The 24,680-nt window shown below is 43.7% G+C and overlaps 1 protein-coding gene and 1 long non-coding RNA gene across 2 annotated transcripts; one reads left to right on the plus strand and one right to left on the minus strand.

Annotated features, from left to right (window-relative positions):
• Positions 1-221: 221 nt before the first annotated feature.
• Positions 222-1,563, plus strand: LOC135518021 (uncharacterized). Its single transcript, XR_010452102.1, has 3 exons — positions 222-618; positions 707-843; positions 952-1,563. It is a non-coding gene; the product is annotated as an uncharacterized LOC135518021 (long non-coding RNA).
• Positions 1,564-5,992: 4,429 nt separating this feature from the next.
• On the minus strand, positions 5,993-6,400 carry LOC135517031 (ras-related C3 botulinum toxin substrate 1-like). Its single transcript, XM_064941063.1, has one exon. It carries the CDS (start codon positions 6,398-6,400, stop codon positions 6,020-6,022), a length of 381 nt encoding a protein of 126 aa, XP_064797135.1. The 3' UTR covers positions 5,993-6,019.
• Between the last annotated feature and the right edge of the window lie 18,280 nt (positions 6,401-24,680).

Here is a 24,680-nt window from a genome sequence, read left to right on the forward strand (position 1 = left end):
TGTTGCCAATGACTGGAACGAACTACAAAAAGCACTGAAACTGGAAACACTTATCTCCCTCACTAGCTTTAAGCACCAACTGTCAGAGCAGCTCACAGATTACTGCACCTGTACATAGCCCACCTATATTTTAGCCCAAACAACTACCTCTTTCCCTACTGTATTTAATTTATTTATTTATTTTGCTCCTTTGCACCCCATTATTTTAATTTCGACTTTGCACATTCTTCCATTGCAAATCTACCATTCCAGTGTTTTACTTGCTATATTGTATTTACTTTGCCACCATGGCCTTTTTTTGCCTTTACCTCCCTTATCTCACCTCATTTGCTCACATCGTATATAGACTTGTTTATACTGTATTATTGACTGTATGTTTGTTTTACTCCATGTGTAACTCTGTGTCGTTGTATGTGTCGAACTGCTTTGCTTTATCCTGGCCAGGTCGCAATTGTAAATGAGAACTTGTTCTCAACTTGCCTACCTGGTTAAATAAAGGTGAAATAAAATAAATAAATGAAACCCTGACACATGGCCAGATGACCAGGCCAGCCTTCTCCCCTTTGGCGACAATGGTGTGGCAGACCTGATGAGACATTTCAAGGAGCCTCTAGAAAGGTAAGAATTTATTTGACACTGCATTCCCATATGAGACAATGGTATGTTTGCATATTTGCAAACTCACTTGCTCTGTTCAATCCTGCAGATTGGGGTGCAATATAGCTGCAATCCAGGATGAGTGGAAGGGGCTGAAAATCCTGGTCAGCCACAATTTCAAGGACAAGTCTTAGTGGCCTGTGGGAGACCGTGTTGACAAAGGACCACTACAGGCACGATTGCAAGGTAGGCTAACAGTCCTGAGTGGTTATGTATGGTATCCTTCTATGGTTGGTTTTGATATGTTAATGGTAAGAGTTTAAATGGAATTGAAAGATATCATATTTTCCCTAGAACATACTGGAGTTGGTGCAGCTTATGCTGGAGTTGGTGCAGCTTATGCTGGTGCTGCCCATTTCAGCCGCCCAGTGTGAGCGAGGCTTCTCTGCGCACAACCAGATTAAGAATTCCACAAGAAGCTGCCTTGGGGTCTCCACCACCGAAACCCTGATGAGGATCAGCCTGGAGGGGCCTTCTGTTGAGTTTGATCCCACTCCTGCCGTGGACCGCTGGCTGTACGAGTCAACATGGTCATTTTATCTAAAAACATGATTATTGATAGAAGGGAAAAGGTCTCTCTGGGCTAGGGAAGGTGTTGGATTTGAGATGTTTAACTCATTTAATTGTGTTCCAAATTAACAAAACGATTCCATGCCAGAAAGGTCGCCTCACAGTAGTTCAATTCCATCAAGGCTGACTCTGTCCACCATGTTGGTGAGGATAAATTTCTTTATTAATCTAACATGCCAGCACCAAAGGACACAATTAACTGTGGAATAGTGTTCTCTCTTTATTCATTAGCATCAAACACCTCTCTAATGGTTCGTAATAAATGAATCAGCAAACCAGTATGTTCCGTTAGCCCTGCCATGCATGCATCAAAACATCAATAAAAATGTTTAAAATAGAGCAGAATAATTAGTTGAAGTGATTAAAATAAAGAAAATGTTTTATATTCTGAAAACAGCTCAGACTTCTTTTCCAGGCCGTAAAGGGACTCAAAATTGTGGTCCATTGTGTAACTCCGTTCGATCCCTTTGTCTCCTTGCGTTTGTTTGTTTACTTGTTCCACTGCCATCCAAGTGAATTTTGGAGGCCTTTCATTTGCAGAGGCATTGACAGGACTAATCTCAGCAGGAGCTACCAGATGTCAATAGAAGCAGCAGTCAAAGGGACAACACTTAGTGGAGCAGATAAATTAAATTAAATACAAATTTCAAATAAATTGTTATTTAGAGCCCTTGCCATTGATGCAGTTTAAAAAATAAAATACATTACATTACATTTACATTTAAGTCATTTAGCAGACGCTCTTATCCAGAGCGACTTACAAATTGGTGAATTCACCTTCTGACATCAGTGGAACAGCCACTTTACAATAGTGCATCTAAATCATTTAAGGGGGGGTGAGAAGGATTGCTTTATCCTATCCTAGGTATTCCTTGAAGAGGTGGGGTTTCAGGTGTCTCCGGAAGGTGGTGATTGACTCCACTGTCCTGGCGTCGTGAGGGAGTTTGTTCCACCATTGGGGGGCCAGAGCAGCGAACAGTTTTGACTGGGCTGAGCGGGAACTGTACTTCCTCAGTGGTAGGGAGGCGAGCAGGCCAGAGGTGGATGAACGCAGTGCCCTTGTTTGGGTGTAGGGCCCGATCAGAGCCTGGAGGTACTGCGGTGCCGTTCCCCTCACAGCTCCGTAGGCAAGCACCATGGTCTTGTAGCGGATGCGAGCTTCAACTGGAAGCCAGTGGAGAGAGCGGAGGAGCGGGGTGACGTGAGAGAACTTGGGAAGGTTGAACACCAGACGGGCTGCGGCGTTCTGGATGAGTTGTAGGGGTTTAATGGCACAGGCAGGGAGCCCAGCCAACAGCGAGTTGCAGTAATCCAGACGGGAGATGACAAGTGCCTGGATTAGGACCTGCGCCGCTTCCTGTGTGAGGCAGGGGCGTACTCTGCGGATGTTGTAGAGCATGAACCTACAGGAACGGGCCACCGCCTTGATGTTAGTTGAGAACGACAGGGTGTTGTCCAGGATCACGCCAAGGTTCTTAGCGCTCTGGGAGGAGGAAACAATGGAGTTGTCAACCGTGATGGCGAGATCATGGAACGGGCAGTCCTTCCCCGGGAGGAAGAGCAGCTCCGTCTTGCCGAGGTTCAGCTTGAGGTGGTGATCCGTCATCCACACTGATATGTCTGCCAGACATGCAGAGATGCGATTCGCCACCTGGTCATCAGAAGGGGGAAAGGAGAAGATTAATTGTGTGTCGTCTGCATAGCAATGATAGGAGAGACCATGTGAGGTTATGACAGAGCCAAGTGACTTGGTGTATAGCGAGAATAGGAGAGGGCCTAGAACAGAGCCCTGGGGGACACCAGTGGTGAGAGCGCGTGGCGAGGAGACAGATTCTCGCCACGCCAACTGGTAGGAGCGACCTGTCAGGTAGGACGCAATCCAAGCGTGGGCCGCACCGGAGATGCCCAACTCGGAGAGGGTGGAGAGGAGGATCTGATGGTTCACAGTGTCGAAGTCAGCCGATAGGTCTAGAAGGATGAGAGCAGAGGAGAGAGAGTTAGCTTTAGCAGTGCGGAGCGCCTCCGTGATACAGAGAAGAGCAGTCTCAGTTGAATGACTAGTCTTGAAACCTGACTGATTTGGATCAAGAAGGTCATTCTGAGAGAGATAGCGGGAGAGCTGGCCAAGGATGGCACGTTCAAGAGTTTTGGAGAGAAAAGAAAGAAGGGATACTGGTCTGTAGTTGTTGACATCGGAGGGATCGGGTGTAGGTTTTTTCAGAAGGGGTGCAACTCTCGCTCTCTTGAAGACGGAAGGGACGTAGCCAGCGGTCAGGGATGAGTTGATGAGCGAGGTGAGGTAAGGGAGAAGGTCTCCGGAAATGGTCTGGAGAAGAGAGGAGGGGATAGGGTCAAGCGGGCAGGTTGTTGGGCGGCCGGCCGTCACAAGAAGCGAGATTTCATCTGGAGAGAGAGGGGAGAAAGAGGTCAGAGCACAGGGTAGGGCAGTGTGAGCAGAACCAGCGGTGTCGTTTGACTTAGCAAACGAGGATCGGATGTCGTCGACCTTCTTTTCAAAATGGTTGACGAAGTCATCTGCAGAGAGGGAGGAGGGGGGGAGGGGGAGGAGGATTCAGGAGGGAGGAGGATTCAGGAGGGAGGAGAAGGTGGCAAAGAGCTTCCTAGGGTTAGAGGCAGATGCTTGGAATTTAGAGTGGAAGAAAGTGGCTTTAGCAGCAGAGACAGAGGAGGAAAATGTAGAGAGGAGGGAGTGAAAGGATGCCAGGTCCGCAGGGATGCGAGTTTTCCTCCATTTCCGCTCGGCTGCCCGGAGCACTGTTCTGTGAGCTCGCAGTGAGTCGTCGAGCCACGGAGCGGGAGGGGAGGACCGAGCCGGCCTGGAGGATAGGGGACATAGAGAGTCAAAGGATGCAGAAAGGGAAGAGAGGAGGGTTGAGGAGGCAGAATCAGGAGATAGGTTGGAGAAGGTATGAGCAGAGGGAAGAGATGATAGGATGGAAGAGGAGAGAGTAGCGGGGGAGAGAGAGCGAAGGTTGGGACGGCGCGATACCATCCGAGTAGGGGCAGTGTGGGAAGTGTTGGATGAGAGCGAGAGGGAAAAGGATACAAGGTAGTGGTCGGAGACTTGGAGGGGAGTTGCAATGAGGTTAGTGGAAGAACAGCATCTAGTAAAGATGAGGTCGAGCGTATTGCCTGCCTTGTGAGTAGGGGGGAAGGTGAGAGGGTGAGGTCAAAAGAGGAGAGGAGTGGAAAGAAGGAGGCAGAGAGGAATGAGTCAAAGGTAGACGTGGGGAGGTTAAAGTCGCCCAGGACTGTGAGAGGTGAGCCGTCCTCAGGAAAGGAGCTTATCAAGGCATCAAGCTCATTGATGAACTCTCCGAGGGAACCTGGAGGGCGATAAATGATAAGGATGTTAAGCTTGAAAGGGCTGGTAACTGTGACAGCATGGAATTCAAAGGAGGCGATAGACAGATGGGTAAGGGGAGAAAGAGAGAATGACCACTTGGGAGAGATGAGGATCCCGGTGCCACCACCCTGCTGACCAGAAGCTCTCGGGGTGTGCGAGAACACGTAGGCGGACGAAGAGAGAGCAGTAGGAGTAGCAGTGTTGTCTGTGGTGATCCATGTTTCCGTCAGTGCCAAGAAGTCGAGGGACTGGAGGGAGGCATAGGCTGAGATGAACTCTGCCTTGTTGGCCGCAGATCGGCAGTTCCAGAGGCTACCGGAGACCTGGAACTCCACGTGGGTCGTGCGCGCTGGGACCACCAGATTAGGGTGGCCGCGGCCACGCGGTGTGGAGCGTTTGTATGGTCTGTGCAGAGAGGAGAGAACAGGGATAGATAGACACATAGTTGACAGGCTACAGAAGAGGCTACGCTAATGCAAAGGAGATTGGAATGACAAGTGGACTACACTTATCGAATGTTCAGAACGTTAAGCTTACGTAGCAAGAATCTTATTGACTAAAATGATTGAAATGATACAGTACTGCTGGAGTAGGCTAGCTGGCAGTGGCTACGTTGTTGACACTACACTAATCAAGTCGTTCCGTCGAGTGTAATAGTTTCTACAGTGCTGCTATTCGGGGGCTAGCTGGCTAGCTAGCAGTGTTGATTACGTAACGTTACGTTAAAAGAACGACAATAGCTGGCTAGCTAACCTAGAAAATCGCTCCAGACTACACAATTGTCTTAGATACAAAGACGGCTATGTAGCTAGCTAGCTACGATCAAACAAATCAAACCGTTGTACTGTAATGAAGTGAAATGAAAATGTGATACTACCTGTGGAGCGAGGCGGAATGTTGACCGGGTTGTTGAAGTTCAATTCGGAAGACGTTGGCTAGCTGTTGGCTAGCTAGCTAGCAGTGACTCCTACGTTAAGGACGACAAATAGCTGGCTAGCTAACCTCGGTAAATTAAGATAATCACTCTAAGTCTACACACTCTAAACTACACAATTACCTTGGATACGAAGACAGCAAAGACAACTATGTAGCTAGCTCTCCTGTTTCTGTACTGAGGCACCTTTATGTACAGTACACCCCTGGACAGGACACTAGCCCCTCTCCTGTTACTGTAGTGAGGCACCTTGATGTACAGTACCCCCCCCCCCTCCCAGACAGGACACTAGCCCCTCTCCTGTTTCTGTACTGAGGCACCTTTATGTACAGTACCCCCCTGGACAGGACACTAGCCCCTCTCCTGTTTCTGTACTGAGGCACCTTTATGTACAGTACCCCCCTGGACAAAACACTAGCCCCTCTCCTGTTACTGTACTGACCTTGAAGTACCAATAGACCCCCTGGACAAGACTAAGTACCATTAGTAAACTAACCAATCTCTTTGGCCATGGCCAGGCCCTGGGGGTAGGTGATGGGGGTGAGTTTCTTCTCCTTCAGCTTCTCGATGGTGTCCTTGTCGTCTCTCAGATCCAGCTTGGTGCCCACCAGGATGATGGGGGTGTTGGGGCAGTGGTGTCTCACCTCTGGGTACCACTTGGCATGGACGTTTTCAAAGGAGGCAGGACTCACGAGGGAGAAGCAAATCAAGAACACATCCGTCTGTGGATAGGACAGTGGTCGGAGTCTGTCGTAGTCTTCCTGTCCTGCTGTATCCCATAGACCCAGATTCACTGGTTTCCCATCGACCATCACATTGGCAGAGTAGTTGTCAAAGCCGTCCCCCACTACAACACACTTGATGGCCTGCATCGACGCCTCTCTCAGCTATCAAGCTACAGTAGCTAGCTCAAATTGTAGCTTATTAGTCAGCTGGTAAACCACTCTTTTGATGCCTGAACTTGTTTTCCCAAAAAGGAGAAAAACAAGGTTTGAAGCCTGGATTGGAGAGCCCAAATTGCGATAGGTTAGAAATGAGGAGAATTCCTTCAAATCAGTGTCCTCAAATAACTTGGTGGAGCTCCAAACTTATAAATCAAGCAGCCACCACCCCAAAAATACAAGAGGAATAAGACAAAAGGAATAAAATAAAATACAGAAGAATTTAGTTATATTTTCAGGGAGTACCAGTACCAGATCAATGCGCAGAAGTACAAGGTATTTAAGGTACCAGTGTACATGAAGGTAGGGTAAAGTGACAAGGCACCAGGATAGATAATAATAAGAGTAAAATAATTAACATAGTAGCAGTTGCAAATGCAAGTGTGTGTGTGTGTGTGTGTGTGTGTGTGTGTGTGTGTGTGTGTGTGTGTGTGTGTGTGTGTGTGTGTGTGTGTGTGTGTGTGTGTGTGTGTGTGTGCACTTGCATAATTTAGTGTTGTATGCTCATGTGTGTTATGTTTGTGTTGTGTTGTATTCGTGTGTTTGTCGTGTGTGTGCATATGTAGTGAATGTGTGTAGGTTTTGTGTGGGAGTGTCAATTTAATGTGTGTGAGTGTGTATATGTTGTGCATATATAGTCCAGTGAGTGTGCGTAGGGTCAGTGCTAGATAAAGTCAGTGCAGATAGTTTGGGTACAATTACTTGACTATTTAGACATTTGGCTATTTAGCAGTCTTATGGCTTGGGGGTAGAAGCCTTCTCAGACCCTGTTGGTCCGAGCGCCGATACTCTGGTGCCATTTGCCGGCTGGTAACAGAGTGAACAGTCTATGGCTTGGGTGGCTGGAGTCTTTGGTCATTTTTCGGGGCTTCCTCTGACACCGTTTGATATAGAGGACCTGGATGGCAGGGAGCTTGGCCCCAGTAATGTACTGGTCTGTCCACACCACCCTCCGTAGCACGTTTTGATGTCAAGGGGGGGTGCATTTTCCATACCAAGTGGTGACGCAGCCAGTCAAAATGCTCTCGATGGTGCAGCTGTAGAACTTTTTGAGGATCCAAGGGCCCATGCCAAATCTTTTCAACTTCCTGAGCGGGAAGTTGCACTGCAGTGCCCTCTTTACGACTGCACAGGTGTTTGTGGACCATGTTGAGGCCTTAGTGATCTGGACGTGATGGGGGCGTGATCTCCCCTCTTTCTCCTACAGTCCACGATTAGCTCCTTGGTCTTACTGAAGTTGAGGGAGAGGTTGTTGTCCTGGCATCACACTACTAAGTCTCTGACCTCCTCCTGTAGGCTGATTCATTGCTGTTGGTGATCAAGCCTACCATCGTCGTGTTTTCAGCAAACTTGATGATGGTGTTGTACTCGTGCGTGGCCACACAGTCATGGGTGCACAAGGAGTACAGGAGGTGGCTATGCACACACCGCTGAGGGGCCCTGGTGTTGAGCATCAGCGTGGCGTAGGTGTTGTTGCCTACCCTCACCATCTGGGTCTGGGATGATGGTGTTGATGTGTGTCATGACCAGCCTTTCAATGCACTTCATAATTACAGATGTGAGTGCTACAGGGCAATAGCCATTTAAGCAGGTTACTTTTGAGTTTTTGGCAACAGGGACAATGGTGGTCAGCTTGAAACATGTTGGTGTTACAGACTGAGAAGACACTTACCAGCTGGTCTGCACATGCCTTGAGAACACGTTCTGATATTCCGTCTGCAATTGTTAACCTGTATAAGCATTTTGCTTTTGGCCACAGAGAGTGAAAACACAAAGTCATCTGGAAAAACAAAGGCTTTCACGAAAGGCACAGTGTTATATTCCACGAAGCGCGCTAAGAAGGCATTTTGCTCATTTGAGAGTTCTGCATTGCTGGGCAACTCACGGCTGGGTTTCCCTTTGTAATCAGTTATCATCTGTAAGCCCTGACACATACGATGAGCATCAGAGCTAGTGCAATAGGATTCTACCTTCCTCCTATATTGTCCTTTTGCATGTTTGACATCTCATCAGAGGTCATAGTGGGCTTTCTTGTATGCATCCATGTCCATGTCCTGTTCCTTGTAAGAAGTAGCTCTAGCCTTAGGTCAGCATGGATATTTCCTCTAATCCATGGTTTTTGGTTTGGATATGTTCTTATAGTCCCTGTGGGGACGACATCGTCGATGCACTTATTGATGAAGCCTGTGACTGTTGTGTTATACTCCTCAATGCTATCGCATGAATCCCGGAATATATCTGTACTAGCAAAATAGTCTTGTAGCCTTGCGTCTGCTTCATGCGACGACTTCTGTATTGAGCGCATCACTGGTATTTCCTGTTTGAGCTTTTATTTGTAAACAGGAAGCAGGAGAATGGACTCATATTCAGATTTGCCCAAAGAGAGGACAAAGGAGGGCCCTGTAAGCGTTTCTTTGGGTAGAATACAAGTGGTCTTGAGTCTTTTGCGCACCTAGTGGCACAGGAGATGTTTTGGTAGATGTGAGGTAGGACGGTTTTAAATCTCCCTGCGTTAAAGTTTCCACCCAACAGAAACACTGCCACTGGGTGCGCTGTTTCTTGTTTGTCCATGGACCCATACATTTTGTTGAGTGCCAAAGAGTGTGTTGAGTTGTGGAGGGATGTATACATCCGTGATAATTATGGATGAGAACTCTCTTTGTAGGATAAAAGGGTCTGCAGCTTACTACGAGGTATTCTATATCAGGTGAGCAAAAGCTAGTGATTTCTTTCACACTTGAAGCAGAACAACAGTTTTTATTTATGAAAAAATACACTTAATCTCCTATCGACTTCCCCGAAGCCGCCTTCCGATCCTACTGCTGCATTGAGAACCACCGAGTACTAGGCGCGTAGCATCATCATCCAGCCACGTTTCAGTAAGACATATAATATTTCAACTATTCAAGTCTCTCTGATAGGAAACTCTCAAACGAAGCTCATCCATCTTATTCTGTTATTGTCTACACCTATGTTTTGGTAGCCCATGGAACAAAGGATAGGGTCAGGTATTATCAGTGGAATAAGCTGAGTCATAGTTGAAGTTCTATTTGAAGTCAAAATCAAGGTTATCAAACTGTCGATCTAATGTCCAGAAGTGCTTAGCGGTCATATGTGATAAAGTATGAACTTTGTGTGAAGATAAATGCGATAAAAGTCATTATATGGCAAAGTTGGGTTGGAACTCATAAGACTTCACCCTTCCCAATCGGCACCATCTTGATAGAGACAGAGTGTATACCTGAGAGGCAATAGTCAAACTCTCGAAGTTTCAAAACTTATGTCAGCTTCCAAAATCCTCATAACCTATGTAGGCTAACAGACATACCCATACAGAAATCATCTGCAGATTCTAACACACTAACATTTAACACTTGCGTATTCCGAACACTATAAGACTATATCAAATAGGCTAGATAAGACTGCAGTCGGCACATATGTTTTTCCCATACTGCTGAAGCAACACGATATACAAGACGCTAGCAGGATATGCATGTATTTCTGTGAGCTTTGGAGATGGTCCAGAATGAGGCGTTTTCCAAGCAAGTAGATAATCCTTTTATATCATGCTGATGCTCTGGCATAATGTTCAATAATAAAGCCCCATCTGCTTTCTTTCCTCTTGACAAACCCGTCAATGGGGTCTATTATACTGTATTTTCTTTGTGATGATCTGTGACATTTAAATCCTTAGATTTGTGAAGGAATACAGCCATTAACACTTGTAGTTACATAGCGTTAAGGAAGCCAATAATGCATCATATTTTTCTGTACCATCTCTGCACAACCCATTAGTACAGACAATATAGAGAGACAGAAACACTGTAAAAAAAAACGGAGAGAGAGACGGGAAAACGGATGGAGAGAGAGATGCAAAAACAGGGAGAAACTGAGAGAGAGATAGAAACAGAGAGAGCGAGACAGAGAGAGGTGGAGAGAGAAAAAACGGAGAGGGAGATGGAAAAACGGGAAAAAATGGAGACTGAAAAAAAAACAGAGACAGAAAATTAAAAAAAAAACAGAGAGAGAGAGAGAGACGGAAAAATGGAGAGAAATTGAGAGAGAGACGGAAAAATGGAGAGAAACGGAGAGAGAGACGGAAAAATGGAGAGAAACGGAGAGAGAGACGGAAAAATGGAGAGAAACGGAGAGAGATATGGAAAATGGAGAGAAATGGAGAGAGAGACGGAAAAATTGAGAAAAATGGAGAGAGAGACGGAAAAATGGAGAGAAATGGAGAGAGAGACGGAAAAATGGAGAGAAACGGAGAGAGAGAGACGGAAAAATGGAGAGAAACGGAGAGAGAGACGGAAAAATGGAGAGAAACGAAGAGAGAGACGGAAAAATGGAGAGAAACGGAGAGAGAGACGGAAAAACGGAGAGAAACGGAGAGAGAGAGACAGAAAAACTGAAAAAAAACTTTTTTTTTAAACGGAGAGAGAGTAAACTTCTTTACAGCAGGGGTCCAACTATGGGTGAAAGGTTACATTTGGTTCAATGTGCCTCACTGCCTATCCAAGTCCTGCTAACATCCCAATATCCTCTGCCACAAGTCATCAATAAAGTACCCTTGTAACATACTCTATAATCTCCTAAACGAATATCCTCATATTATTTGGAAGGACTTTTGAACACTTACATGCAGTTCCTAACATCAGTGATATGAGCTTTTTGACTAAGGTCAGTTCTTTATGAAATTGCATGACTTGTCTTTTCCCTTTTACAATATTATTGGAGCAGTTTCTTATTTCTGTCCCTACGTCAGGTCTCACATGGGGACTCAGCAGAAACTCAAGTAGAGTTTCTATTGTACTGTACATAAAATAATCAAAATCATCTTACATTACATGCTAATATTTGATATGTCACTACAATAATATCTAAAAAACTCAAATATTTATGCAATACTATCATCTGAAAGACTCTATTCTTGTGTCACAGCACTTGATTTCTTTAATTAAAAGGTCCTTTGCAGCAGCTCTCTTGTCATTCTGAAATAGCTCTCTCCTCATCATACAAAATAGAATATCTGATAGTGGAATGAAATGTGGAGTGTAAAACCGTGAAAAATAATATATCTTGTTTTTGCTCGTTTCTGTATTTCCTGCATTATTAAATATGTTTCCGCTCATGCTTGGTGGCGATGAGACAAATAGGACTAAAATTAAAGGGAATGGAGCGTGGTGCGGAGGTCACAGAGAACAAATGAAGAGGAGTGCTGGTAGCAAAGCATAATGAAGTGCTCGCTGAGACGGGACTAGTGGATGGGGAGGCGAGGGGAGGGGGTGGAGAGACATGATGCCAGACCTTGGCAAGGTGTGAAATGGATGTAATCAACATTCTGCAACCTGAGCAAGAGTAACAATGGCAACAAAAGGCTTTATAGTGACAGAGACAGACCTGTGCGGTGTGTTTGTGATCAGAATGTACTGTACTGTCCTGTTCTATCCTAGGATGTGGGGTCCAGGGGTCACTCTGTCATCTTCCCGACTGATGGATTTCTTTGAAGAGAGCTGCCTTAGGGATGATAATAACCTGTGCTATCACTGGAAGGAACACAAAGAGAGATAGCATAGGTTTGTCCCCCCCCCCCAAAAAAAAAAAAAAAAAAAAATATATATATATATATATATATACTGGACAAAAATATAAACATGTAAAGTGTGGGTTCCATGTTTCAAGAGCTGAAATAAAAGATCCCAGAAATTTTCAAAATGCCAAAAAAATGTATGTTTTTATCCCTGTTAGTGAGCATTTCTCCTTTGCCAAGATAATCCATCCCCTTGACAAGGGTGGCATATCAAGAAGCTGATTAAACAGCATGATCATTACACAGGTGCACTTTGTGCAGGGGGACAATAAAAGGCCACTCTAAAACGTGCAGTTTTATCACACGATACAATGCCACAGATATCTCAAGTTTTGAGGGAGCGTGCAATTGGCATGCTGACTGCAGGAATGTCCACCGGAGCTGTTGCCAGAGAATTGAGAATACCTAGGATAGGATAAAGTAATCCTTCTCACCCCCCCTTAAATGATTTAGATGCACTATTGTAAAGTGGCTGTTCCACTGGATGTCAGAAGGTGAATTCACCAATTTGTAAGTCGCTCTGGATAAGAGCGTCTGCTAAATGACTTAAATGTAAATGTAAATGTAAATTTAATGTTTATTTCTCTACCATGAGCTGCCTCCAAAGTCATTTTAGAGAATTTGGCAGTATGTCCAACCGGCCTCACAACAGCAGACCACATGTAACCACGCCAGCCCAGGACCTCAACATCCGACTTATTCAACTGCGCGATGGTCTTCGAACAGATACCCAAACAGCTGGTGAAATTGTGAGATTGCACAACTGAAGAAGTTCTGCACAAACTGTCAGAAACCGTCAGGGAAGCTCACCTGCTTTTCCGTCGTCCTCAACAGGCTCTTGACCTGACTGCAGTTCTGCGTAACCGACTTCAGTGAGCAAATGCTCACCTTTGATGGCCACTGACATGCTGGAGAAGTGTGCTCTTCACGGATGAATCCCGGTTTTAACTGTACCGGACAGATGCCAGTTTACTGATGTTAACGGTGGCAGGGTAGCCTAGTGGGTAGCCTACCGGAAGGGTAGCCTACCGGAAGGTTGCAAGTTCAAACCCCTGAGCTGACAAGGTACAAATCTGTCATTCTGCCCCTGAACAGGCAGTTAACCCACTGTTCCTAGGCCGTCATTGAAAATAAGAATTTGTTCTTATTAACTGACTTGCCTAGTTAAATAAAGGTAAAAAAACAACAACAAAAAAACATTGTGAACAGAGTGCCCTGTGGTAGTGGGGTTATGGTATTGGCAGGCATAAGCTATGAACACTGTTGCATTTTATCGATGTCAATTTGAATGCACAGTGATACCGTGAAGAGATCCAGAGGTCCATTGTCACGCCATTCATCCACCGCCAAGACACACTTTTGTTTTTATCCCAAACTGAAAGACTATAATCTCACTTAGCCATAAACACAGGCCATTTTGCTAGTAGGCGGTTGAATTCTGATTGTGTTTTTTCTCCCTGTTCACAGTGACATTTGTGAGTCAGTTTACTTGCATGTTACTTCCCCCTGCTGGGTGCAACAACCCATTCAACCATCACTTTCCTCTCTCCCACTGAGAAGAATCTTTACGAAAGCATCTACCAAAAATGTCCTCATTGCTTAGTGCTCCCTCTGGGGCTGGATGGGGACAGAAGAGATAATGGACTCTGAATTCTTGAAAACTGAATGTATTGATTACTTTGGGATGTAAAAACACAGGCTTCTGTTGGAGTTGAATGAAATCCAAATCAAATCAAAGTGTATTGGTCGCTTACACAGATCTGCAGATGTTATAGCATTATAGCGAAATTATTCTGTTTCTAGCTCAAACAGTGCAGTAATATCTAGAAACAATACAATAAACCACATTTTTTTTAAACAAGGAATTAAGAAATTCTAAATAATTCACCAACAGGGTCACCAGCAAAGCACCCCCACACCATCACAACTCCTCCTCCATGGTTCACGGTGGGAAACACACATTTTCACTCTCTCGGCCCCAGCTTTGATGCACCTGTATTGACCTCGCCTTCTGGATGATAGCAGGGTGAACAGGCCATGGCTCGGATGGTTGATGTCCTTGATTATCCTTTTGGCCTTCCTGTGACATTGGGTGCTGTAGATGTCCTGCAGGGCAGGCAGTGTGCCCCTGGTGATCCATTTGGCCGAACGCTCCACCCTCTGGAGAGCACTGCGGATGCGTGCGATGCAGTTGCAGTACCAGGCGGTGATACTCTCGATTGTGCATCTGTAAAAGTTTGTGAGGTTGTTAGGGGCCAAGCACAATTTATTCAGCCTCCTGAGGTTGAAGAGGCTCTGTCTCGCCTTCTTCACCACAGTTTCTATGTGGGTGGACCATTTCAGATTGTCAGTGATGTGTACGCAGAGGAACTTGAAGCTTTCCACCTTCTCCATTGCGGTCCCGTCAATGTGGATAGGGTAGTGCTAACTCAGTTTTTTTCCCTGAAGTCCACGATCAGCTCCTTTGTTTTGTTGACTTTGAGGGAGAAGATTATTTTCCTGGCACCACTCCGCCTGAGTCCCCACCCTGTAGGCTTCTCGTCATTGTTGGTAATCAGACCTACTGCTGTTGTGTTGTCTGCAAACTTGATGATTGAGTTAGAGATGTGTGTGGCCATGCAGTCATGGGTGAACAGGGAGTACAGGAGGGGGCTGAGCATGCACCCTTGTGGGGCCCCTATGTTGAGGATCAGTGAAGTGGAGTTGTTGTTTCCTACCGTCACCACCAGGGGGTGGCCCGTCAGGAAGTCCAGTACACAGTTGCACAGGGCAGGGTTCAGACCCAGGGCCCCGAGCATGATGATGACCTTGGAGGGTGCTATGGTGTTGAAGGCTGAGCTGAAAAGCATTCCAATATACAGTGCCTTGCGAAAGTATTCGGCCCCCTTGAACTTTGCGACCTTTTGCCACATTTCAGGCTTCAAACATAAAGATATAAAACTGTATTTTTTTGTGAAGAATCAACAACAAGTGGGACACAATCATGAAGTGGAACGACATTTATTGGATATTTCAAACTTTTTTAACAAATCAAAAACTGAAAAATTGGGCGTGCAAAATTATTCAGCCCCTTTACTTTCAGTGCAGCAAACTCTCTCCAGAAGTTCAGTGAGGATCTCTGAATGATCCAATGTTGACCTAAATGACTAATGATGATAAATACAATCCACCTGTGTGTAATCAAGACTCCGTATAAATGCACCTGCACTGTGATAGTCTCAGAGGTCCGTTAAAAGCGCAGAGAGCATCATGAAGAACAAGGAACACACCAGGCAGGTCCGAGATACTGTTGTGAAGAAGTTTAAAGCCGGATTTGGATACAAAAAGATTTCCCAAGCTTTAAACATCCCAAGGAGCACTGTGCAAGCGATAATATTGAAATGGAAGGAGTATCAGACCACTGCAAATCTACCAAGACCTGGCCGTCCCTCTAAACTTTCAGCTCATACAAGGAGAAGACTGATCAGAGATGCAGCCAATAGGCCCATGATCACTCTGGATGAACTGCAGAGATCTACAGCTGAGGTGGGAGACTCTGTCCATAGGACAACAATCAGTCGTATATTGCACAAATCTGGCCTTTATGGAAGAGTGGCAAGAAGAAAGACATTTCTTAAAGATATCCATAAAAAGTGTTGTTTAAAGTTTGCCACAAGCCACCTGGGAGACACACCAAACATGTGGAAGAAGGTGCTCTGGTCAGAGGAAACCAAAGTTGAACTTTTTGGCAACAATGCAAAACGTTATGTTTGGCGTAAAAGCAACACAGCTCATCACCCTGAACACACCATACCCACTGTCAAACATGGTGGTGGCAGCATCATGGTTTGGGCCTGCTTTTCTTCAGCAGGGACAGGGAAGATGGTTAAAATTGATGGGAAGATGGATGGAGCCAAATACAGGACCATTCTGGAAGAAAACCTGATGGAGTCTGCAAAAGACCTGAGACTGGGACGGAGATTTGTCTTCCAACAAGACAATGATCCAAAACATAAAGCAAAATCTACAATGGAATGGTTCAAAAATAAACATATCCAGGTGTTAGAATGGCCAAGTCAAAGTCCAGACCTGAATCCAATCGAGAATCTGTGGATAGAACTGAAAACTGCTGTTCACAAATGCTCTCCATCCAACCTCACTGAGCTCAAGCTGTTTTGCAAGGAATAATGGGAAAAATTTCAGTCTCTCGATGTGCAAAACTAATAGAGACATACCCCAAGTGACTTACAGCTGTAATCGCAGCAAAAGGTGGCGCTACAAAGTATTAACTTAAGGGGGCTGAATAATTTTGCACGCCCAATTTTTCAGTTTTTGATTTGTTAAAAAAGTTTGAAATATCCAATAAAGGTCGTTCCACTTCATGATTGTGTCCCACTTGTTGTTGATTCTTCACAAAAAAATACAGTTTTATATCTTTATGTTTGAAGCCTGAAATGTGGCAAAAGGTCGCAAAGTTCAAGGGGGCCGAATACTTTCGCAAGGCACTGTAGGTATTCCTCTTGTCCAGATGGGATAGGGCAGTGTGCAGTGCAATGGCAATTGCATCATCTGTGGATCTATAGAGCGGTAAGCAACTTGAAGTAAGTCTAGGGTGTCAGGTAAGGTAGAGATCCAATCTTCTTCAGGCTCATGTCCTTTTTTTGAGATCACACGCTCTTACAATGGAAAGCTATGGGTCCAATGCAATTCTAGCTCCCAGATTGCAATTCCTATGGTTCCACTAAATGTAAACAGTCTTTGTTCAAGGTTTCAGGCTTGTTTCTTCTAAAACGAGGAAGAATTTAGAGTTTTGGTACAAAGAGTCACAGTGGAAAATCAGGCTGTGGGCGCACGAGGAAGAGGATGCGCACGTGCTAATTTTACTTTATATTGAACATACAGTACTTCTTTCCCTATGAAATATTATAGTTTGTTTACATTTTAGGGTTCCTGAGGATTAAATAGAAATGTAGTTTGACTTGTTTGAACAAAGTTTAGCAGTAGCTTTTTGGATTCCTTTGTCTTCATGTTGAACGAGTGGATTACTGAAATCGATGGCGCCAACTAAACTGACTTTTTGGGATATAAAGAAGGATTTTATCTAACAAAACAACAATTCATGTTGTATTTGGGACTCTGGTGAATGCAAACAGAGGAAGATTTTCAAAAATAATTGATTATTTAAATTCTATTTGTGATTTTATGAAGCCTGTACTGGTTGAAAAATATGTTGATGTGGGGCGCCGTCCTCAAACAATTGCGTGGTATACTTTCGCTGTAAAGCCTATTGTAAATCAGACATTGCAGGTAGATTAACAACCGTTTAACCGATATAAGATACTTGTATGTTCATAAATGTTTAATATTACAATTATTTATTTGAATTGCGCACCCTCCAATTTTACCGGATGATGTTGACAGTAGCCTTCAACTAGCCTCTCAAAGCACTTGATAGAAGTGAGTGCTAAAGGAAAAGGGGGAATATTTCAGTAGCTGGGAAACTTGGGCCTTCTTTGCCAACTTGCCAAACAGTAATGCAAAATTAATCTCCCTATGAAACACTGCTACGGCTCACTAACTTGCTTGAGTTTCTGTCATCATATGGACACACAGTAGAGTCCAGGCCAAAAGGGAAGGTGTTCCTAATATTTGTAAACTCAGTGTATATCGTCCTGCCTTTCTGTGTCCCTCTATCTGTTCCTCTCTCTCTCTTTTATATTTGTCTCTCTCGCTCTCTCCCCGTCTCACTTTCTCTCTCCGTTTCCTTTCCCTCCCCCCTCTCATTTCCTTTCCCATCTCAGGCTGTCTCTCTCTCCTTATTCCCTTATGGATAGCCCTTTGTCTCCTCTCTCCTCAGTTCACCTGTCTTTCCAGTGTGAGGAATCAAAAGGGCCTGTCGGATGTCTGTTATGGCCCCATGAGCCCTGTCAGTCTCCTGTCTGCAGGCTAAGAAGCTCCATGGAGTGCCTAGGGTTAAACTGACCCATCCACCTGTGAGAGATGGACAAGCTGACTGACATGTATGCCAGTTCACTAGGAGCAGAATGAAGGTCAGGGAGGATACAGTTCAGTCCACCATAGATGTTATTACCGGTACAATGTGTTATGTTCTAAGCTAGAAATCTAGTTGATTGACTGTAACCTCTGTGGTGAGTGGTTAGCAGTGACACCAATGGAGTTAGCAGACTAATGGGTGTGGACCATCTGTTGTCTTTAAGTGGCAAATTATACAGGCATACCGTGTGCATACCTATGGATATTTCCTCCATGTGAGTGTGTGAGAGACATTATTATAGAGAAAGAGGCTATCCTTTTCTTATGTCAGATATGTCCAGTATGTTACATGGTGGAATTTATTGGGCTTTTGTTGTGTGATTCACAGTGACTCCAACCGGGCCATCTTGGAGAACATGTGCCAGGGAGTAACAGGGTGGCCATTTTGTGTCTCTGCCTCGCCATCTGTGTACCTAGCAGGCTTGGAAAATATCCACTGTTCACTGTGGAAGCCAGAGCATTTGGACAGATGTGTCCTTGACTGAGCACGGTAATCCAGCACATATGGTGCAGGCGGAAATACATTAATGGAGACCATTGATGGCTGAAGAAGGATTCCTCCTTAGGTCTGGATTCATCGCTTGGCAACCATCAAAGGAGGAGGATGATGTGTGCACCAATCAGATGATGCATGAACAAGAACTGGACTCATCAGTTGGATAGCACATATACAGAGAGGTCGAGGGACATGAGAGAAGCTTTTCAATCTACTTCTGGTGCATCTCCATTGTCCCCTCACTCCCTCACTCCCTCCCTCCCTCCCTACCTCCCTCCCTTCTCTCGTTTTCTGTTTCTCTCTCTATGTGTCACATCTGCTCCTGCCATGCCCTCTAGTGCTCATCCGGTGTCTCCTTGACCTCCTGCCACTCTCCCAGTGCTCTCCCCCTCTCCCTCTGTGTGTGTGTGTGATTGTGTGGGCGGAGACAGGTGTGCTTGAGTCAGAGCAGATCCCCACCAGCTGCAACCTGTTCCATAATCAAGACCTTTCACATACTCAGTCATGCCACTTCCACAATGTCAGACTGTAATCTTTGCCCAGTCAGTCCATGTTTCTAGCCGTTTGTTTCTGTTTTCCCTTGCCTGATGCTGTATTCCTCTCCGCTACAGTTCTGCCTGTCGGGACAATTCGATTTTCACTCTGACCAATTGGAGTAATGGCTACCTCTGTATTTTACTCGAGAATCTCTCTCGGAGCCACCATGTGACCACTTACGCAATGTGGCTGCCTACGGCTATTCTTCAACAGAAATGCGTAAAACTACGTCACAATGCTGTAGACACCTTGGGGAATACGTAGAAAGCTTAAGCTCGTTGATGGTACAGCTGAATAGGGAGTCATTGGAACGCAGTGCTTTCAAAACCTGAGGTACTTCCGGATTGGATTTTTCCCCGGTTTTCGCCTGCTACGTCAGTTCTGTTATACTCACAGACAATATCTTTACAGTTTTGGAAACGTTAGTGTTTTCTATCCAAAGCTGTCAATTATATGCATATTCTAGCATCTTTTCCTGACAAAATATCCAGTTTAAAACGCGAACGTTTTTTTCTCCAAAAATGAAAATACTGAACCCTAACACCAAGAGGTTTTAAACTATAATATTTCATAGGGAGTGTGTTCAATAGAAAATTAAAATTAGCAAGTGCGCGTCTTCCTCGCACGCCCACAGACTGATTTCCACCGTTACTCCCAGTACAAAAACTCAAAATTATTTTGGAAGAAACAAGCCTGAAACCTTAAACAAAGACTGTTTACATCTAGTGGAAGCCATAGAAATTGCAATATGGGAGCTGGAATTGCATAGGACCCATAGCTTTCCATTGTAAGAGCAGGTGATCTCAAACAAAAAATCTGGTTGGTTTTTCTTCTAATTTTCTCCTAACATATCAATTGTGTTATAGTCGCATAAATTATTTTAACATTTATACAAACTTAAAGGTATTTTCTATCCAATGGTACCAGTTATATGCATATCCTGGCTTCTGGGCCTGAGTAACAGGCAGTTTACTTTGGGCTCGTCAGTCACCCGGAAATTCTGAAAAAAGGACCGTAGCCCCTTTTAAGTATGCTCTATCTAATTCTCTCTCGGAGGAGGAGGACCTGAGCCCTAGGACCATGCGTCAGGACTACCTGGCATGATGACTCCTTGCTGTCCCCAGTTCACCTGGCCTTGCTGCTATTCCAGGTTCAACTGTTCTGCCTGCGGCTATGGAATCCTAAACTGTTCATATTTACTCTTGAGTTGCTGTCCTAATGCATCCTCTACAACTACTGTGATTATTATTATTTGACCCTGCTGGTCATCTATGAACGTTTGAAAATCTTGGCCATGTTCTGTTATAATCTCCACCCTTCATAGCCTGGTTCCTCTAGGTTTCTTCCTCGGTTTTGGCCTTTCTAAGGAGTTTTTCATAGCCACCCTACTTCTGTACAGCACTTTGAGATATTAGCTGATGTACGAAGGGCTAAATTTGATTTGATAGTGGACTGAGGGTCTTCCAAATATTGAAAGTGTGTAAATAGTTACCCCTGTTATTTTGTAAATGTATATTTTTTTTTATATTTTTTTCCATCTTTTTTTCTCAATTTTTTGGAGGGGTGTGTTAGAATACCATTTTGGTATTTTGTATATAGTTATTTGTTTCAAAATGTATACCTTCACCAATTTCTCCACTTGGGTACATTTGGGATACTTGTGTGGGACACCTGGGCGACTTCATGATAAATGTAATGTAGCACACTCATTTTGGAAGTTATCATTCTGAAACGTTGCACAAGTACTGTTGCCCTCTTATATTTTTCACTGAAATTGTCTAAATTATCTAAATGTTTGTTTTATCTTGTTCATTTTAAAGATGATATAAAATTAAAAAACACATGTTTTTTTTCATTGTTTTATCTAAACCAGATCTATTGTGTTATATTCTCCTACATTCAATTCACATTTACACAAATTTCAGAGTGTTTTCTTTCAAATGGTACCAAGAATATGCATATCCTTGGTTCTGTGCCTGAGCTACAGGCTGTTAGATTTGGGTATGTCTTCAGGCGGAAATTGCACAAAGTAGGGGGGAGCTCTAAGAGGATTTATTCACACAGGACACCGGATAAGACAGAAAAAGTACTCCAGATATAACAAACTGACCTTAGCCCCCGACACAAACTACTGCAGCATAAATACTGGAGAATGAGACAGGAGTGGTCAGAAGCCATTGTGGCCCCATCCGATGAGAGCCCCGGACAGGGCCAAACAGAAAGGATATAACCCCACCCACTTTGCCAAAGCCCTACACAATATTGTGCTGCTGATGCCAGGTGCCATAGCAGTCTCTTTCTGCTGCAAAGCAGAGAGTCACCAAGCATGTGACGCAGGTGATGGGGGATTTAATTTTGAAAAGAACACAGCATCGCCTCCATGCTGTGCCCTTTTGGCCCTGAGGCACATCCATTTCTGCAGAAATAAATTTGGGCAGATGAACACCACTTGTGGCAGGAGCTGGATGAACCAGCTTCAGTGGGGGATGGAAACCTTGGCCCTGAGGACTGCCATTCGGAGTCAGTGTCACTGTGAAAGAAAATGTTCAATTCGAATAGTTTCACATATGAGCCCTGTATCAACAGGTATAATAAACATATATATATATATAAAATATATATATATATATATATATATATATATATATATATATATATATATATAGAGTACAGGGATCTACTGTGCTAGATCTACTGTCTATTTTATATTATGACCTTTCAGCTAGATCTACTGTCTTCATTATATTAAAACAGGCCAGCTGTATCTACTGTCTCCATTTCACTTTGGCCATTGCTGTGGGCTTGCCCTCCCCTCAACAGCCTTAAATAGGCTATTTCATTTGGGGGTGGGGTGTGGCTGCAGACACACGCATCTCACATTTCATGACATTACATGTTTATATATTGATTCTAAAATAAAATAAAAATCACAAATAATATTTTATATTATTCATTTCAAACAAGGGCATTAGCATGATAAGAACTTACCAGTCCAGAACAATGTTTTCTCCTGTTCAAAAAATATTCCTCCACAATCGCTAAATGAATCGTCCTTCAACAATCTCTGTCTCACTTTCCCAATCAATTTATTCTAAAATTGTGTGTACATCTGTATATCTAGACTTAGATTTAACTTTCCCTGACTTAGTCACCATAATGATTGATATATAAACAGCTTAATCTGCGCGTTTACCGAACAATGCAGTGAGTAATATATGTTTCTCCTTCCGGTATGAAACTTCAATAGCGAATTACTCTCGTTACGCTGGAAATTACTACATGGGTTGGTCTTGCAACACATAAACATGAATTACTGCCGTTTACCTCAGCTCATTGGCTATCTACCCAGCTAGATTTCAAGAGGATCAGTGGTCATTGGGTTGGCGCACAATGATGTCTTGACTTGTTGTCTTCAAATTGGTTTCTTTCAGTCAATACGTCCCGCGAAATGACCCATCAGGTTTGATTGTGTTACAAACAAACCAGTTGATTGCATTGAAACCAAACATGACTGGAAAAGTCACGTTCTGTGTGGGTTATTTACCTGGAATGTGTCGTCGAAAATGGAATGAGACAGAATTCATGACCCAAGGGATTCACGAAATGTTTAGTGTTAGGCTATAAAAACAGATTTTATCAAACAAATGATCATTCATTGTGTAACAATGAGCATTGGAATTGCAAACAGACGAAGATCGTCAAAGGTAAACAATTTATTTTAATGCAGTATGTGATTATGTTACGCCTGTGCTGGTTAAAAAAAAAATCTTTTTATGGGGCTCTATGCTCAGATAATCGCATTGTATTCTTTCGCAGTAAATCCTTTTTTTAAATCTGACAATGCAGTTGGATTAGCAAGATTCTAGGCTTTCGATACATGTGAGACACTTGTATTTTCATGAATGTTTAATTTGACTATTTATGTAGCGATTACCGTATGTTGTGGAATTTCAGCCTGCTAGCGGGTTCCGTTTGCAGAGAGGTTAACAAAGTTTAGCGGTAGCTTTTTGGATTCCTTTGTCTTCATGTTGAACGAGTGGATTACTGAATCGATGGTGCCAACTAAACTGACTTTATTGGATATAAAAATGATCTTATTCTAACAAAACGACCATGCATGTTGTAGCTGGGACCCTTTTGATTGCAAACAGAGAAAGATTTTCAAAAAGTAAGTGATTATTTCATCTCTATTTGTGATTTTATGAAGCCTGTACTGGTTGAAAAATATGTTGATGTGGGGCGCTGTCCTCAAACAATCGAATGGTATGCTATCTCTCTAAAGCCTATTGTAAATCAGACAATGCAATTAGATTAACACGAATTTAAGCTTTTAATCGATTTAAGATACTTGTATGTGTTTATTACGATTATATATTTGAATTCCGCGCTCTCCAATTTCACCCAATGTTGTCCCACAGACAGGACGCCTATTAATAAGCACACCACAGATACTTCCACATGGATGATGTGTGTAAAGCTGTTAGCCTTGACAAGGCAGGTTCAGGGTCCCTTCTTTGCAATTCAGAGTGGGCCTTGATTCTCAATTACCTTAATTACATTATACGCCGAAGCAATATTTTCTCAAATACAATGGCACTGTTGTGAGGATGTGACAGGAGGTGGTTGACTTACTGACATTAGCAATAACAGACATAACACCAACATTGAACCCCTTCCTTTTCTCATTGACTGCTATCCCTTTGATTCTTAACCCCTACTCTTGAAGATATTGATGTGGTTGGTTCTATGGGCCACACATCTCTTATTTCACGCTTCTCTCAGTGAGTCTATAAGGTTAGGATAGCACTGTAGGGCTGGGGGCATTGCAGTGTTACAGTGCCTTCATGTCAAGCTGCTTTTTTCTTCTTCTCTGGGTCACTCTGTCTCTGTCATGGTCTGTGGGAGCATGTACAGCTGTGTGAACACATTGTCTGTGGATATCTGACACAGCACACCTCTCTCTCAGTGAGCCTGTCATTCAACTGAAAGACGGTCACATGATTGGTCTAAAAGCAAGGATCAGAAGTTCTGTAGGTTGTTCCCTTCTTCCACCAAATGCAGAACTTCTCAAGAGGAAAATCTTATAAGGAGTCAATGTGAATGATTGAAGTTCAAAGAGGGATTTACTGTTATATATGTCATAGAACTAGCTATTCATGGCCATAATACTGGTTTATACTAGTTTTTAAATCCCTAACTTGTTTACGGGTGATTCACATTTTAGTGTAATTCTGGATTTGTGATGAAAACGGCAAAACTCTCGCTTGATCAAAAATGTTCCTCATCAAACTGCATTTGTATTATTTGACTTTGGTTAACTGTTCGGATAAATTACTAAATAAAATGATGAGTGCCATTATCGGCTGTAAAACCATGTTTTGAATAGACATGAATGTCAAACATTGTCAGAGATTCGGATTGCATTTATAACTTACATGAAGCCCATTTATAGTGGCCTTTAAAGTTAGGGATCCTCAAAGTTAGGGCCCCATTTTGTTATCTCCCAGTTCTGTTGCAAATACCACGGAAGGGGGGGTGGGGGGGTGGCAAAGGGC

This window comes from Oncorhynchus masou, chromosome 28, assembly GCF_036934945.1.
Source record: "Oncorhynchus masou masou isolate Uvic2021 chromosome 28, UVic_Omas_1.1, whole genome shotgun sequence".
In the NCBI taxonomy this organism is placed as follows: domain Eukaryota; kingdom Metazoa; phylum Chordata; class Actinopteri; order Salmoniformes; family Salmonidae; genus Oncorhynchus; species Oncorhynchus masou.